Genomic DNA, 17,948 nt, shown 5'->3' on the forward strand with positions numbered 1-17,948 from the left:
TATGGCACACTTACCTCTTTAATTAAAGAGCCCATGTAAATAGCAGTCAGTGGAGTTTGTTCTGCTGGTTTGACAACCACTGTGTTTCCACAGCAAAGGGCTGGGGCAATCTTCCAAGTGAACATAACCAATGGGAAGTTCCACTAAAAGACAGATGAGAAGGACTTTTATCCAGTTTTTATTTATTTTCTAACATATCACTTTATGGCATTTTGTTTCCCTAGGACAATAGTACAGGCTGTTGGACTCTGTGGTTTTCATTGTGCATACACTTTGAACAGAAGCCCATATACAGGACTGTGCAAAACCCAGTGATATGGGTGTAGCTGATTTCAGTGAACCCAAACTGGCAGTTGGAGCTGACATGAAGCTGAAACTGTGAAGCCAGATTGATGGTAAAACTGATGAATTTTGCTATTTCCTTCTTTAGCAGAGTCCAGCTTATCTCTGAACCATTGTACTAAAGGAGACAGGCTAGTACATGATCACCCCACATCTCACCAAATGGCTTTCATGGGCACCCTACTGATGCCCTCAATCTAGTCTTCAAGGTGAGTGGATTCATTTGCCTACTCACTTGTTCCACATGTCTGGAAAGACACCTAGTAGCATTTCATAATGAACAGGAAATATATTCAGGCTAACCACCATCTGTCTCAATACCACAATCAGCAAAGACGGATAATGACATAGTCACTCATTCCTGTTGCTGGTGGTGTTGAAAAGCTGTACTGTTTGATATGTACTTCTTCGGCAGGTTTGACATGTACTCTTTCTCTGTGACTGGCCGGAGTCAAGCAGTGCACCAGCTTTCCTTATGCCTTCCCCAGACTGAAATGTCCCTTGTCTGGGGAAGTATAAGGAGCATAGGAAAGGGGGAAGCTGTAAGCCAAATGCCTGTAGAGCTCCCTCTCTCAGAAAGATTTCAAACAGTGGAAGTTTCTCAGAAATTCTGAGAAATTTCCACCACTAAAAATGAACTCCTGTCCATACCCTGAGTTTCATCCTTTCTACACAAGCGCCCTAAGAACTAGACTATTGAACTAACAGTGGGAGGGCTCTGTTTCTCCTGTTACTAGTCATAGTTTTTCTATGAGTAAAATTTGGGGATATACCCAGCACTAGGCGTGCAATTAGCTGTGATTGTTACCTGCTGGCCAGCACACAACCCTACTGAGCATGTTAACTGGGCTTATGCATATTTGCACACCAGAAGCTGAATTGCTAACACCTCATAAATGCTATAAACTGGAGTTACATGTTTTCATATATATCACACAGGCATGTAAAATGATATAGGATTTAATCCAAAATGTTTCCAATTGGGCACTCAAGACCCCAAGGTATACAAAATTATGAAGAACTTACTGCGCACATCTACACATGCCAATTTAAGGAACTTTAGCCCAATTTAAGGCACATTAAGGGCACATGTCTACACATGCGCCCTTAATGCACTGTAAAAATGGTGATTTTAGGTTAATTCACACCTAAATTTGATAGCTGCAAAAGCAGGTATCAAATTCAGGTGGGAATAGCTAAAGCACCTCGATGCACACGTAGACATGCTAAAAACATTAATGTTGTGTATGTCAACTGACTTGGGACTGACTTTAGTCCTAAGACAATCCACACAGTGCCTTAAATGCACCTTAGCATGTGCATATGTAGATGCACGCCTAAATCGCCTTAAGGCACATTAGGCAAATGTGCATTAAGTTTAGGTGTGTGTAAAAGCATGTATAGGCACACCCACTGTCTAATTATACTTGAGCCATTTGCTTGAAATCATTACATAACACAGGTAAATGGAAGAACTAGGAAAATAATTCTTGTGACTTCCAGAATCATTCAGTTGATCAGTCATTAGAAACCATATTTCACAGTGTATACGTCGAGTTTTGAAACCCAATTTTTAACTCTTAAAATTCAACATTGACTTATACACTATATCACTGGCCTTTGTGAGCATCACTAGGCTTAGCACTTGACTGGTGTGGCCAGGCTCGGCACTTGGCTGGCACAGCCCTGGCAGCACCGCACACAGGAGATGGGGGTGTGCCAGTTCAGTGCCGAGCCCAGCACTGCTCATAGAGGAGGGGCCCAGGTTTGGTGCTCAGCTGGTGTGGCCCCATTCCCTGCAAGCTGTGCTGCCTGGGCCGTGCCTGCTGAGTACCAAGCCTGTCCCTGTCACTGCAAGTGACACTGATGAGTGCAGAGCCCAGCTGCATGAGCCAAGTGCTGATCCTGGCACTGGTCTCAGGGGACAGGGCTGGGCTCAGCACTTGGCAGCGCTGCTCGCAGGAGACAGGGACAGGCTTGGCACTTGGCTGGTGTGGTTTCATCCCCTGTGAGCGGTGCCAGGCCCAGTGCTCAGCTGGCCCAGGCAGTGCCACCCACAGGGGATGGGGCTGTGTTGAGCCCAGCCCTGTCCCCTGCGAGTGATGCTGTGGCATGTGTCCACCCCCTGGGTGCCTGGCCAGCAGTGAGGGCACACAGGTGCTGGTATAAGTTGACCCCATATTTCTGATCCAAAAAGTTAGTTAGGTGGCAAATATCTCCCAGTTTCAGTGAACCTTCAAGACTTGGAACAACACTCAGGATCAGGATGTGAAACCATACTTTGGACTGAGGAAAAAGATGCCGGTGGTTAAAAATTCATTTATCTATTCATGGAAACATAATTTTGCTAAATGAATTTAAACATCTTCATTATATGTGAATGGTTCCAACTTACAGGAATAATTTGGCCACATACACCAATTGGTTCATGTCTTGTAAATGTGAAAAAATTTCCGTCTAACAAGAAAAAAAAAAACACATTCAGACAAAAACATTTGAGAGAGAGTAGAGCAAAAAGATAACAGATTTAGGTACCAAACAGCCTCAAACAATCATACTTACAAATGGTATTTGCAATATTTCAAGTAAGCAACCACAACAAAAACACATCTGGATTCAATCTTGATTTTTTTCCACATGCTTGAAGGTTTGATTCTGCCCCATTCAAAATGTTTCCCAGTGGTAGATCTGATTCTGTCTCTATTCTGGAAAGGCTTATTCATATGTTGACTAAATCATACTTACTGAACAGTTTTTTTATTCTTTCTTTTTCTTAATGTATGTTTTTAAAAGCTACCAACAATCCTAAATCTGCATTTCTACCTAGGATAACTTTTACAATCTCTGCTCTCTCCTGTGTCTGATGAAGGGTGTGTGTGCCCAAAAGCTTGAAGATAAATACAATTTATACATACAATACAATCCTCTATCATTGGATTAGATGTGTACAATCCTCCACCTCTATTACATCTTCTTCTTTCTGAGAGAAGGAAAGCCAGTCAAAAAGTTGTTCTGTGAGGGGCCTAACTGAATGTGGTTTGAACAAAATTAAGTGAATTTCTTCCACATCCCTAAGTCACTCTTCCTAAACCACCTTCAAATTGAATCCATGACTAGTATGCCGCTTCACTTTCTTTTGGTCTCGGCCTTATCATTTGTTGAGCCAAAGTCTCTTTTTAACATCCAGTTTATAATGCCATAACACTATGTAAACTCTACTACTAACATTGCTTATTAATATTAAACCTTCATATTTATTTTTATATAGAGCCTAACCTCTTTCTAGTCAATAAATTATACTTTTTTAAAGTTGAATATCTGCCAAATACATAAATAAGCCATACTAACTGTGCCAAGTGTGTAAAAAGGGATATCTGGTAAGCCTTAACTGACTCATATTAATGTTTATCTGAAGTCTTTCCCAAGGTGAGCTATTTTCCATGCTACATAAATTTTAGAAAAAGAGAGTTCAAAGGTTCATCATACTTAAATAAGTTCCATGCTTGAGAAGATTGTCTCAGTACTACTAACCCATTGGGATGGTACGACCTTGAATTTTATCAGCCCAGCCTGCACAATAGCGTAGAGTTTTAATACAGGCTCCCAAATCCATCAGGAAGGAAGAGGAAAAGAGTTTTCCACCATCAATGGATTCCATGGTCTTGAAGAAAACAAATTAAAAATGAGTCATGAATATTAATACATATCTGAATACCTATCTTTTCTTACATTGCTTTTGGTTGACTAAACAATATAGTTCACATCTTCAAAGACTCACTTTCTGAAGAATACCTACCCAGAGCAAAATCAATCTGCAATCTGCAAATGTCTATATGGTTTTACTCTCAGTGATCTATGCAGATAATGTGTTCATGGTGTGTTTAAAACGATGCAGATTCTGGAAAACATCTGGATTTTTGTTAGCTGAGTAAATCTGAGTATATAGAAGTTATATCTACAGACAGATTCTTATGGCTCAGTTGATATAAATGAAGCCAGTGACCATTTTCAATGTGCTTCCTTTTGTTGAGTCCTCTAAAGGAGAGCCAGTGGTCTCCTCTATACTCTTCCCACTATCCTAGGATACTAGTTTTCATGTCTTGTGAAAAAATGAATGATCTACAAATAAGGTGAGCAGGATTCTATTTTGGAAGTTTCAAAGGGCAGAATAGAGATTAGAAGACTTTTCATTTGCAGATCAGAGGCCTGTGCCCATGATGAGACTTTGATGGAGAGTATTTCAATATAGAAAAAATAAACACCACTTAAACAATGGATTGCCCTTTATTGGTTGTCTAGACAATGAGTGAATAAGGGCCTTGTTGCACAGTAATTTTGGTCAGCTAATGGAGGTCTTCACACCTGAATTGTCCTCATATTACCTGAAACTTGTTTTAAGCATTACTGCACCTCAAAGTTACAACACTCCAGGGCAATGTTACCCAGTTTATGTTACACTAAGGTATAGGCACTCTACACCTTTCATTCTCTTCCTCCTCCTCTTCCTCCCTGTCCTTTCTTTATAGCTAACATTTTTAGAGATGTTTGCCAGGTACCAAAGACAGAAACATACTTGCTATATTAAGGTGTAATCACTCTACCTCTTAGTAGAGGGTTACCATATTTCCAGTTCCAAAAAAGAGGACACCTGTCACATGGGTGGAAGGGGGGGAGGTGTATATCAATTATATGAGGTATAGGGGTATATGACCCCACTCACAGGTGGGGGGGGGCGTAATATGCTGGTGCCCTGCCCATTATGTTGCCCTTACCTCCCAAGCCACAGCCCCCACCCCCCAAGCCCTGCTACTGCCCCTCACTACAGACCTGCAGACCCCAGCCATGCCAGTGCATCTCATCTCCAAAGAGCAGTACCCTGCTCCCCTGGGCCATGCTGGTGCCCCTCAGTCCCAACCCGCAGCCCCGCCCCCATCCCCGCTGGTTCCCCTCACTCCTGACCCACAGACCCCTGGTGCTGGCAGTGCCTCACCCTCCCAACCCACTGTCCCCCACCCCCCAGTGTCCCGCACTCCCAAGCCACAGCCCTCCCCACCCCCTGGTGCCCCTCACTCCCAAACCCTGGCCCCTCCAGCCCTGCTGGTGCCCCTCACTCCTGACCCACAGACCCCTGTTTCCCCCAGCCTTGCAATGTCTCCTGGTTGCTCTGCCCCTGTGAGTACAGGCACCGGCCCTGGTGCCACTGGGCCAACTATGCAGCTACCTGCTGCCCCCAAAGAGCCCCCCCCCACTTTCCCCACTGGGGGGCAGGCACCTCCCCCCACCCTGCTGCATCCCCAGTGTCCAGACAGCTTCCCCCAGTGCTGGCAGGCACCCAGCCCCCTCATATACCCATCTCCTCCACACACCCCTGCCATACGCACACACACACACAACACCCCCCCCCCGACAGTCCCCAAGTTCTGGCCCTCCAATCCCCATCGCCCCACAGACTTACTTGTATCCAGCTGCTGGGCTGCTCCCACCTCCCTGGCCTGGCTGCATGCTGACCACATGTGTGTGCACCCTGCCTCCAACCTCCCTCCTCCCAGCCCCCAACAGCTCCTTGCTAGGGCAAGCTGGGAAGTGCCAGGAAAAACTTTGAAGCTGAGTTGACCAAAATCCCAGACATTTGATCATATTCAAAAACAAGCAAACGAACAAAGATTTAGACTGAGATTGGAGGATCTAAAAAGAGGACATCTCCAGGAAAACCAAGACATATATGGTAACCCTCCCTTAATATAAATACCCCACCTGCTTCCCCTCCTCTGATGGCCCTGATTAAGCCTACTACTTCCCACCCAGCACCCCATATCTATGCTCAGTACCTCCACAATTACTTGTAGCTGCCCTCACTATCAGTCCTGGGGGAGCAGGCAGGGAAGCGTTAAATATTTGCTGCTGGGGCTGCTGCTCTCTAGGCCAGACACACAGGTTAACCCTACCTTCCCTGCTCTCCTGGAACAGAAAATGCAGGCAGTCACAAGTAAGTAATGCCTTGTGGGTGGTGAGATGCAAGAGGTAGGGGGAAATCTGAATGGGCAAGGTGGGAAAAATATATAAACACCAACCAAATCAGGCAAAGAGCAGAAATTATGACAACAAAAGCACATGCACATGACAGGCTTTTTGATTCTGCCAAGATGCAACAAACTAATGAAACAATATTAAAAATGAATAATGAATATTAAAAAAAGGCCACTTTGGATTCTCTTTGGGCCAAGAGTGATTGGGGGAGCTCTAATATTCAAACCAGTGCATCTTTTTGTACGCTAGAGAAACTCTGAGTTGACAAAATCTTTCTCAGACACCATTTTGATGGGGTCTAGGGAGCACTGAATTTAGTATTCTTTATCTAACAGGAAGAGGGATCCAATATCATGTTGAAAGTCTGAGAAATGTAAACACGATAGGAAAACTAGGTGGTGTTGCTCTGCTCTTGTCTTTCCATCAAGTTAACTATTTTTAAGATTTTGCAGATGGCTCCATTCTTTTCTATGAACTTTACAGACAATTATAATGCCTAGTTGGTATTTTTATGTAGTTGACTATTATAAAACACCAGTTCAAGCATTGCTTGTAATAGCAAAATGATTGTCTTCATGACAGTATAACATTTGGAATATAAACACAGGTGTAGGGAAACCTTTCTGTTTTGTTTTGGTTTGGTTTATTTTTTTAAAGAGATTTTTGCAGAGATATTTTAAAAGATATCATGGCATGGTTAAGTGTCAGCCATCTGACTTTAAATGTTCCCCAAAAGGATGCCGTACTTGTCACAACCCAAGGGTGTGATTTTTTGTTTGTGTGTGCTTCGGCACTGCTAAATTATTTTCCCGCCATTTGTAGCTTTCTTTGCAGGGTGCATTTCTTAGCTGCGGAAAGGAAATGCACGCTGCAAGGAGTTCCCACCATTTGTATTTAGATTCATGCCCCACTATTGGTCAGTTCTAAATTATTCCTACGTGGCGGCTAGCGATTGGCTTGCTAGCCGTATAAGAGGCCTGAGTGGTTTCCGCCCAAGTTGGAGGACTCCACGAACATCAGAAGGAGGAGACTTCACGTTTCGTGAAGATCTCTAAGTGCTGCGGAGCCTATTGGACCCAGCGTGAATATCAAGAAGGCAACAGGGGTCTGATCAGTCTCTAGCCTCTCCCCATCGCCGAGCGAAATCCTCGATGTACCCTTTCCCTGCGCGCACAAGTTCCACGGAGCCTAGCAAACTTCGTGTGAGTGAATCCAGAGCTCTGTCCGAGTCCTTAAACTGGGACTTAAGCGAAGTATTCCTGGAAGTTTTCCAGCCTGCACCGCAACCATCTACGGTGTAAGTAAACAATCTTAAACAACCATTAAGCGTCTGTGCCTAATTCTAGCGTGCCGCCTGCCTTCCCCGACCCAGCGTGTCCGGGCTGCTGGCACAGCCCGCCACACGAAAAAAAGGGCCTCGGACTGCTCCCGGCCCACACAGTACTAAGTATGCTGAGTTATGAGATCTTCTTTTGTCACTTTCTTACTAGCAACAGCAAGTATGTTCCTGTCTTCGGTACCTTGTAATCATCTCTAAGAATGTTAGATATAAAGAAAGGACAGGGAGGAAGAGGATGAGAATAAAATGATGAAAACTGATTTAGCTGACTTTTAAAAATGATATCTTCATATTTTCCCAAGCAGGAAACAACTGTGACCATCTGAAACCTGAGATCCTGCTCCTGCCTTTGTTTCAAGGTAATTTGCATCATCACAGATCCTCACAGGTGAGCCGCTCCATACCAGCTATGAACTGACTGCCCAGAGGAATTTTCCATCTATTGACTCCTCTGTGAAATCCTATGAAATATGAACTTTCATTTCTACCCAGGAGAACTTTTACAATCTTTTCTCCAGTGCCCGATGAAAGGTGTTTGTGCCCAAAAGCTTGCAATTAATTTTTGGTTTTTTTGCAAAAATCTTGTTGGTCTAATAAAAGATATCATCTATACCACGAGCCCTGATTGCCATGATGAAAACTGTACATTAATGCAATTTAAAGTTTCTCCTGTCTCTGAAGTATTCTAAGTGTATCTCTGGAAGAGTTAAACTGAGCTGTGATTTTGGACCATGATTTTGCAACAGTCACGTGCAGTTTTAATCATGTAGTTAAATACATCCCATTGTAAGTGCATTGACCTTAATGGGAATGGATCATGTACTTCAAGCTAAGTATGTGCATAAATGCTTTCCTGAATTGGGAATTTAGGATACAAAAGTGCAGGCTATTTAACATGTTAATTTGCAAGTTAAAGCAGGAGAGAGATGTATCTGAAAACAAACTGTTGGCTGATGTTCAGAGGGCCTGAGCACATGCTAGTCTTACTGATATTGCATACTGCATCTTTTTTAAAATCAGGACATAAATATGAGACTACTGTTCCCCTTTTCTTTGTAAGTAGATACTTTATACTTACAGCTAAGAGTAGACGATCTCTTTCAATTAAGTCAGCCAGTTTATTCAAAAGCCTTCCTCGTTCTGAAGCATCCATTGTGCGCCATGGAGACCCAAGCTGAAAAGCTGTTCTGGCTGCTTTAACAGCTTTGTCAATGTCCTCCTGCATAAGAACAACGAGGAGACCTTTCTGACTGATATTGATTGTTATCTGATCCCATTTTTTCTTATTTGTACTGCACCTAGAGTTTGCTACACATTATGGAAAAAAAAAAAGGATATATTGATCCTCCCACTAACTGCGGACAGAAATACAGCTCCCCACTTCAACAGAATATTTTGCAGGAAGCATTCTGAGTTACAAGGATCCCCTGGAACAAACAGAAGTTCACTGTTGGCTCCAGGGAGGACGAGCATGTAGCTGCTGGCTGGGAGCCGGCAGCCAGGTTCCCCAAGCAGTGGCCCCTCCTCCTTGCAAGGCTGCAAATTTTTCAAAATGGGAGGGGGAAAGGGAGCAGAGGGAGCTCGTTCTAGGGCAGGGGTCGGCAACATCCTGGCATGTGTACCATAGTGGCACAGGGAGACATTTTTCCTGGCACGCTGGGAGGCACGCAAAGAAATTGTTTGTTTTTTCTAAGTTGCTCCTGTGCAGCCACAAGTCGCAGCACCGCGGCAGGCACTGGGGCGGACCCAGAAGAACACAGGCAGGGATGCTGTCTGTGCTCGACTGCCCCTCCCCGTGCTCCCAGGCTGCGCCCTCCAGCCCGGCTGGCCCCTGGAGGGAGCTGCCCAGGCAGGCAGATGTCCTGTCCCCCCTGGAGCAGCACTGAAGTGCTGGGGCTGGGCAGTTGGGACAGGGTCTGGGCAGCGTGGGGGGAAGTGCCATGGGCAAGCCAGCCTGGCCGGGCCATTAGAAAGGTGGGGATGGGTGGGAAGTGGGGGTTGCCCCGGGGCTCTGTTGGCTTGAGCTGTGGTGGGTGGGCAGGCAGGGGTGCCCAGCGGCACCTATGGCGGGGCCTGGCCTGGCCTGGCCCACACAGCTCCTCAGGGATGGGCCATAGCCACCATGCACATGTGGGGATGCTGCCTGGCTAGGGCACGATTCCGGCCTTGTGGGGCTTCCCTCTCTGGGATCGGCCTCCCTGCACACTGGGCAAAGTGCAGGCAGGGCACAGCTTTCCCTGGTGCAGGGGCCTGGGCACAGGAGCCCCCTGGAGCTTGGGAACAGCCACCATGGCTACCTCAGCCTGCCCAGGTCCCAGTCTTGCTGACCTGCAGCTTCCCTCAAGGGGCCAGGGCTGGGGCAGACACTGCACAGAGCCTCTGTGCTGCAGGCTCCTGGCTGGTTCGGCCCTGAGCACCAGCTGCGGTGGCTGTTCCCAGAGCCCAGGGAATAGCTTGTGGCTGTAGCTTCCACTCACACTGTACCTAGCACACACAGAGACCAAGCAGAAGCCCCCTGAGCCTGGCGTCCTGCCCCAGCCAGGCAGCATCCCTTTGTGGGAAGAGTGGCTGTGCCCCATCCCCCGGAGCTGTGCAGGCTGGCTGGGCCCCGACTCCGGTGCTGCTGGGCCCCCCGCTGTGGCCCGAGTAGCGGAGCCCTGGGGAGCCCCTGCTCCCCACTTGACACCAGCTCTCTACTTACTGTAAAAAAAAATTAAAGTTAAAAAAGCAACATTAATGATTATTAATAGTATTAAATATGCAGTGCATCCTGCCATGTATCTCCTCAGTCCCAGTTTTGTTTTTGTGGCATGCCGGCACTCCAGCACCTTACAAGGTAGACATTTTGTTTTTTTTTGGTATTCCAGCCAAAAAACATTGCCTACCCCTTTTCTAGGGGTTCCTCAGTCAGGGCTGGGGGTGGAGTGGGTGAATTGAAGCCCCCCCACCTCAGGAGGGCTACAATACATCCACCCCATCCTTACCAGGGGATGAAACCCCCCGAGAATGAGCTCCCTCCGCTCCCTTTCCCCCCTCCCATTCTGAAAACAATGACCAGCTGGCAGGCAATGCAGACAGAAGATACAGAAGACAATCTGTTTTGAAAGATCTTCATCTGACCCCTCATGCAATAGGATTCTGATTTTCACCTGATCTGCCATTTTTGAAGCTGTCTGCAGCCTAGCCATGCACTTGTGTTTGATCATGGCTATAAACCACTTTCTGTGGCCAGATAGAAGTGACAGTTTTCACCCTATCTGCACCCCAAGTGGTTCCAATTTAATTTGAGATACGTATATAATTTATTGTTGACTTACTGTTTCCCCAAACATTACCAGTATTGCTTGAGAAATGATATAAGAAATAGATGGATTCTCAAACCCATAAATACAAATATACTGAGGGACTCTACCTTTAATTTTTCAAACCTGGCCCCCACTTTATCACCTAATCATGTAATTTAATCTAAGTTGATGTTCAGGTAAGTTACTGAGCTCACAAATCAGGTACCTGTAATATGGGAGCATTAAAAAAAAGAATAATTCTACTGACTTAACTGAGTTCAGGTTAAGTACCTTAAAAGATTTCATATGATGGTCATAAATGTGTTCTTTTGAAAACAGATCATCACCTTTGACTTTTATTAATACAAGGACAACATTTAAGCACCCTAGGTAATGGAGGTGTCTGATTAACTGCTCAAGTTTAAGATGCCAAGCTCAAGTACTTCAAAGTCCTTGGCTTTGCCCCTGCATTAAACATGTTAACTTGCCAACACCTCAACAGTTTTTATGCCATAGCCTATTATTAATCACTTAGCTCTCACCACTATGAAACAATATACATTTCAATGTCTGGAGTGTTATCAGTGTGTAAAGGGTTATGTAAAGGGTTACTGAGATTTTTTTCCAGGATTTGAAATGGAATTCAGTATGTTATTAAAAATCAGGTTTCCAGAAGAAGTAGGAATCACTGTGTATAACAGAATTTCTGCTTCGTTCATGCACATAATGTTAAGTAAACATGTACAAAAATTAAAATTTTCTGCCTTCCCTCCCCACACTGGAGAAAATCAAAAGTAATTCTATTGAAATTAACGTGAAGTTAAACTGTTATGAAGAAAAATAAGGTTTAGTATTTATAACAGACATTGTAACTAATATTCAGTTATCATACTCCTTCAGAAGAGGACAATCCTATCATAAAAGTCCAGAAGGCTACAGAATGAGTGCAAAACTGCTAGCTAGAACCCAAGCATTTCATGGAGGGTGTATACACCACAGATATATTGCATAGGACAAGTAATTTAGGAGCAGGATGAAAGAGTTAATGAATGATGAATTTGTAACTACAAGGTTCTAGTAACAGTCCTTCCTAAAAGAGGAATGTGAGGAGTATTGAAGTTATCATAAAGATAAAACATACCTCTGCTAAAGTTTTAGCCTTATGGAGGTGGAGAGGATTTTTTCCTTGAGATACTAATCGGCCAATAACGTGTATAACTCATATTAAACATTATTTTCATATCAGCTGAGAATTTGATTCAAAGTGGGCATACACATTGTCATATACAGAAAAAAAACCCTACATCCATCACATGGGTGTATGCAGTTTAACCAGACAAGGTTCTTTGGGTAGATGTGATCTCTTTTATTAGACCAACTAAATAGTTGGAAGAATTGTTCTTTGCAAGCTTTTGGGCACAACCACCCTTCTCCAGGTATAGGGAGAGTCTGTTTAACCATTGATTTAGGCCACAAGTTTGCTTGTTCTTATAAAATGAACAGTTGTGCATGATGTCTCCGTGGGATTATGTCCCAGTTCCTCAAACAGACAAGGGGCAAAACACAGCTGCAGGAGAAGATACCTATTCTACAAACATAAATTAGAGTTTGGCTGTTTCTATGCAGTAGTTTCTTCAGGTTAATGGCAGCAGTAGCCTTACATATCTTTTATTATGGTTCTGCCTTGAGGGATGAAACTGGTTTCCACAGCAGCATATCCCTGCATATTTTACAACCAACAATCTACTGATCTTCTGGCCTACACGTAAACCAATCACACGTATGAGCATCTAACACCTCTGACAATGGGGTCATATATTTAAGTACCTAGTTAAAGGTACACAAAGTTGCAAATGTTAATGTAAATCATTCAACTATTGTCTTATGATGTTTCTCACATTGAGCTTTGAATTCCTTGTGATTCTAATACCACACAATAAATCATTACATATACATACAAATAAAGTGCAGAGCTGGCTGATTCTTGGAGATCTCAGAACAACAACAGTGTCTCCCTATACCTGAAGAAGGGTACTTGTGCCCAAAAGCTTGCAAAGAGCTTCATTCCAACTACTCAGTCAGTCTAATAAAAGATATCATATCCCAAAGAACCTTGCTGAGCTGGCTGATGGAAATGTAAACATTTTCAAGAAAACTCTCCCATGTTTTGCTGAAATTACAAAATCTCCTCCAAACATCTAGCCTGATACAAATGTCTCAACGCAACTATATTAAATTAATAATTAATACTTTTTTTTTATTTGCCTAAACATTATGTGAGCTTCATAATAAAACATTTCAGTGGTATTCCCTTTGCATATATTATTTAGTACAGAAAGAGAACAAGAATAAAACCACAAATTATACTTGTAGAAATGGTGAGAGTTAAACTGTGTATAATCTAGTTTGAAAATGATACAAATAATATTCTGCAGGGATCTTTACTACAAGCTCAGACAGTTAAAATCCATAGAAATAGAAAACTAAAATTAAACTAATTAAGTCCTGTGAGCAGAAATTAAAATAAACAACAACAACAAAAAGTTTTCTCCTTAACTTGTAAAGAACTAAATTTAACATAGAAATCTACACTGAAAGAGAGGGCCAGATTTATGAGAGGGTTTTGTTTGGTTTGGTTGTACACTTGTTATAGATGTGCATTTACTTTATATCTCACTGACCATTTGTTAAATGAAGTAGTCCTGCTTTATTATTACTAGAGGCCTTTAGGATTAGTGACTGTAGCCTGACAGAGCCATTTAACTGAAAGGAAAATAGTTCCCACCCACATATGTGTCTGTGCTTTGTAAACTCCACTTGTTTATTCCCCCTTAAATACCACTGAAAAGCAGTGTACATCCCTTTGTTAACTCCATTGTACATACAAATTAAATTCCTAAAATCTTTGGCTCATTATCTAAAGACTAGGCTCTGGAATATTATGTTTACAATGACTGTGTAATTTACTAGATTTGTACATTTCACTAGGCAATTTAGTAAATAGCAGTTGTCATTACACATTAATCTGCAAAATTACTGGACAGAAAGCAAACCTGTGTGTTGAACAGTGTTATCTCTTTATTTAACAAGTTGTTAGATTGCTTGTAAAGAATAAAAGCTACAAGAATCCTGAATGGTATGTGAACAGTTGCAGGTCATGAGTAATTTAATTTGAGGATGATCAAATATCAGATCAATCTGCCTTGCAATATAACTGGATTTTTTTAAAGACTTAGGAGAGGCAGAGGGTTAGCATTTTATATCAAAGGTGCCTCTACTTTGAGACATAATTTACCGTTAAGAATGAGGTTATGAAGTTCTTTGGCTGAGGACAAAAAGTAGAGAAGCAGTCATACAAGATCTTAGCTCCAAGTTACTATGAATGGAAAAGAACAAGAATGAAAATTCCAAGAGCTCCTCTGAGGTACTTGAAATCCTCATGAATGGCTTTTCCCAATAATAACTACAAATATTTGGGCCTCTGCTTATTATCATCGAGTTTATTGGAATCTGCTGGCATGCTTAGACAGAAGTCAAGCAGTCATGTTGTCATTGCCCCTGCTGCTGAGCTTCCCATTGCTTTGTGGTAATCTGTTAGTGGCACGATTTTGAAGATACAAGTCCAGCATAAAATATTATGCATGCAGAAACATTTTATGGATCCTTGGTTGCATATTTTAGCATTTTATTTGATACCATGGATCTGGTATACTTATACATGATTAAGTTGGGATCCAAACATGACTGCTTGACTTCTGTCTAAGCATGACAGCAGATTCCAATAAATTCGATGATAATAGGCAGAGGCCCAAATATCTGTAGTTATTATGCTATAGATAATATGTAGGCCTAAATATTCCTTAATTTTATCTGGTTGTTTCTGGTTTACCCCATATATGATCCTAATTATTCTTTTCCTTCATGATATGTATAGCCTTTGAATACCAGATCCATGGTATCAAATAAAATGCTGAAATATGCAACCAAGGATGAACAAAATTTTGCTTCATGCATAATATTTTACCCTGGACTTATATCTTCAAAATCTTGCCACTAACAGATTATCATAAAGCAATAGGAAGAATTATTGGGATCATAGATGGGGTAAACTGGAAACAACCAGATAAAATTAAGGAATATTTAGGCATTCTACTGTCTTCTCATTTCATATAATTAAAATGACATTATCATTGCTATTCCATGGATAGAGGCCCTGCCAAACTTGGAAGTCACTGCAGTACTTTGAGATGTTATCATAATTTGGAGAAATAATATGATTACAGTAGTGTGACTAAGATAAGGCAACCAGGGCACTAGCCCCAGTGCTGCCTTAAGGGGAGAGGTGAGAGGGGAAAAAACCGCTGCCTCTGTAGATGCAGAGCCACTGCAGCAGCAACAGTATCTGCTCCCAAGTCTTGCCTGCTGCCCCAGGTTCCCAGCTGCCTTGTTAGGCCTCTGCATGATTGTTTCATAGTTTCTCAGTGTAGGGTAGAGATGATGCTGAAGGCTTTCTATTCTATTGAGTTGCAAGGCAAACACTGTGTTTCTGCATTAGTGAATTTCTTGAAGGGTTTTATTACTCTTGAATGTAAAGGGCCAGAATCCCATCAAATCTCATTCTGCTTACTTTGATTCAGGAAGAAAATTGTTTTAACCATTGTCTGAAGGGAATAAATGGAATACACAGATTTCTGTTATCCCCCAACCCTTTGATCATAGCAGAGGATTATATTGTGATGTGGCTACAGTGCTGATATTCTATGGTGTTTTCCAGCTGGGTTCCCACAAGAGCCATTACCAGCCAGATAATTTAAAGAAGCCCCGAAGGTAAGTCTCAATAAGTACTGGACCGACCTCTGGCTATCTCAAGGTTTGATGGTAAAGTTTTACAGGTGGTAGGATTGTATCTGAGGATTCAGCCATTATGGACATGTCCAGACAAGCACAGACATGAAGTATGAGACACCTCAGGCCCATCTGCAGAGCCACACACCGCACATACAGGCATTCTCTGCACTGCTACTTTGAAGCTTTGGGTGGGGTGGGGGGGTGGCCCCAGGAGATCCTGGGGTCAAAAAAATGCATGCCAAAATAAATCAGGGCAGCGTACATGGCAGCAACGCGTGCAGCCCAAAACCAGAGCCTGGCTAGCCAGAGCCACACTCCAGCTGCCAGCAAGGCTTCCTGCTGCAGGACCATTATGGCTGCAGCTCCCAAAGGCTCTCAGGACCCCAGGTAAGGCTGTTGGGGCCAGCACAGCTGCTGATCCCAGCCTTCCCTACCCCACGCAGGGTAACTTGCCACATAGGGATGGGCAGGGATGGGCCAGAGCGTGCATAGCACAGGCATTCCCTGGGGACAAGTAGCAGTGGTACAAGATGTGCCAATGCTGCTTTTTCCTGGGAAAACATATATTCCCACTCATCTGGATGCACCCTATAAGTACAAAATATTCTTAAGGAAGTATAAAACTTTTAATTTTTTTTCACTTTGTTAGTAAATTCAAATGGACCCATTTACACACACACACACACACACACACACACACACACTTTTATTTATATAAATACTTTTTCATAAGTGAAAATGGACCAATTTTGAGGCAAAATGGCTGTAGAAAACCATGAGGAAATTCTGCTCCCTAAGTAGTTTGCAATACAAAGGCCTTGATCTGGTTCTTAATTAAATCAATTACAAAAATATTCTTGCATCAAAGACTCACCTGGTGGAAATGAGTAAAACCTCACTGAAATCAGTGGCACTGCACCAGTTTATAGCAGCAGATCATTTGTCCTATTGCCTTTAAGGTGGGGGAGTGAATTGAAAGATAGCAATAAGATGGTGAACAGTTAAAAACTTGCCTTGTCTCCTTCTTCAACCTCACAGATTTTCTCTCCAGTTGCAGGGTTATAGACTTCAAATTTTCTGCCATTAGCTGAATTGTGCCACTCATTATTTATAAATATCTGCAAGGAAGGAAGAAAACAAATGATGGAATACAAATTTAGTAGTTGTTTTTTTTACACTTGCAATGAACAACCTATATAGTATCAAAAGAGCTATCCAATAATCTTTTCTTGTTTTAAGCCCTCATGTATCAAGTGGTATATAGACAATGTTCATTTTTGCAGAGAAATTAGAAACAATTAATGTGGAAATTTAAAGAGGCAAGGTTTTTTTGTGATGTTTTGTTGGATCAACTGTATGGTTGGGAGAGAAGTTTGATAAGCTTTCAGGCACAAACTGCCCATCCTCTGTTCATAAAAAGACATTTGCCTCTCATACATTTCCTAGACTATCATGGCTGCAACAACAACCTAAACAAAGCAGAAAAAATGAAGATTTTCATACTTAAACCTGTCTACTCTCATAGTTTGTCTACACACAGAAATCTATTTATGTTAGGGTAGTATGCGACTTTAAGGTAGAATTGTCTTTACGGATATTCTTACCTTGGAATAAAATTGTCTTGGTTTGAATTAGTTGGATTTACTTTTAGAATAAAAGTGCCTTATTCTGAAAAAAAAATTCATCATAAGTGGTTTACAATTATTCAACTGAAGGCACTTTTATTCTAGAATAAGATCATCCACACGTGGAATTAATCAGAATCCCTATTCCTGAAGCACTTTTGTGTCAACAACACCTTTTTAATCCCTATCTAATAAAGGTAGGTATTTTGTCATAGTTTTGGCCCACATCATAAGCCATATTATTATATTAATAACATCAGTTTTTTTTAAATCCATGGTGAATGTACAAGGGAAGAGAAGGTGGTAACTGACCTGCACTTTTGAAATTGCTACTGCCATTGTGACACTGATATACTGCCTCACTTTGGTTGACAGGAAGATGTATGTTTTTGTATATTCTCCAATTATGCATTACTATTATACAGGGATCCCCTGGAGAACTGAGCTCTTTGATGCACAGGAAAAGCAAACTTGCTTCCTTCA

At 42.4% G+C, this 17,948-nt stretch overlaps 1 protein-coding gene across 2 annotated transcripts in view; it reads right to left on the reverse strand.

Moving 5' to 3' along the window:
* ALDH1A1 (aldehyde dehydrogenase 1 family member A1) overlaps window positions 1-17,948 on the reverse strand; it is a 55,279-nt gene that overhangs the window by 22,070 nt on the left and 15,261 nt on the right. For both annotated transcript variants that reach the window (XM_006258303.4, XM_006258302.4), the window contains exons 4-8: window positions 16,854-16,958; window positions 8,787-8,927; window positions 3,874-4,003; window positions 2,738-2,799; window positions 15-143 (exon numbers count right to left, since the gene is read on the reverse strand). In XM_006258303.4, the coding sequence (XP_006258365.1) occupies window positions 15-143; window positions 2,738-2,799; window positions 3,874-4,003; window positions 8,787-8,927; window positions 16,854-16,958 (567 nt within the window). The remainder of the gene's footprint in view (window positions 1-14; window positions 144-2,737; window positions 2,800-3,873; window positions 4,004-8,786; window positions 8,928-16,853; window positions 16,959-17,948) is intronic.

Source organism: Alligator mississippiensis, chromosome 3 (genome assembly GCF_030867095.1).
Source record: "Alligator mississippiensis isolate rAllMis1 chromosome 3, rAllMis1, whole genome shotgun sequence".
NCBI classification, from domain to species: Eukaryota; Metazoa; Chordata; order Crocodylia; family Alligatoridae; genus Alligator; species Alligator mississippiensis.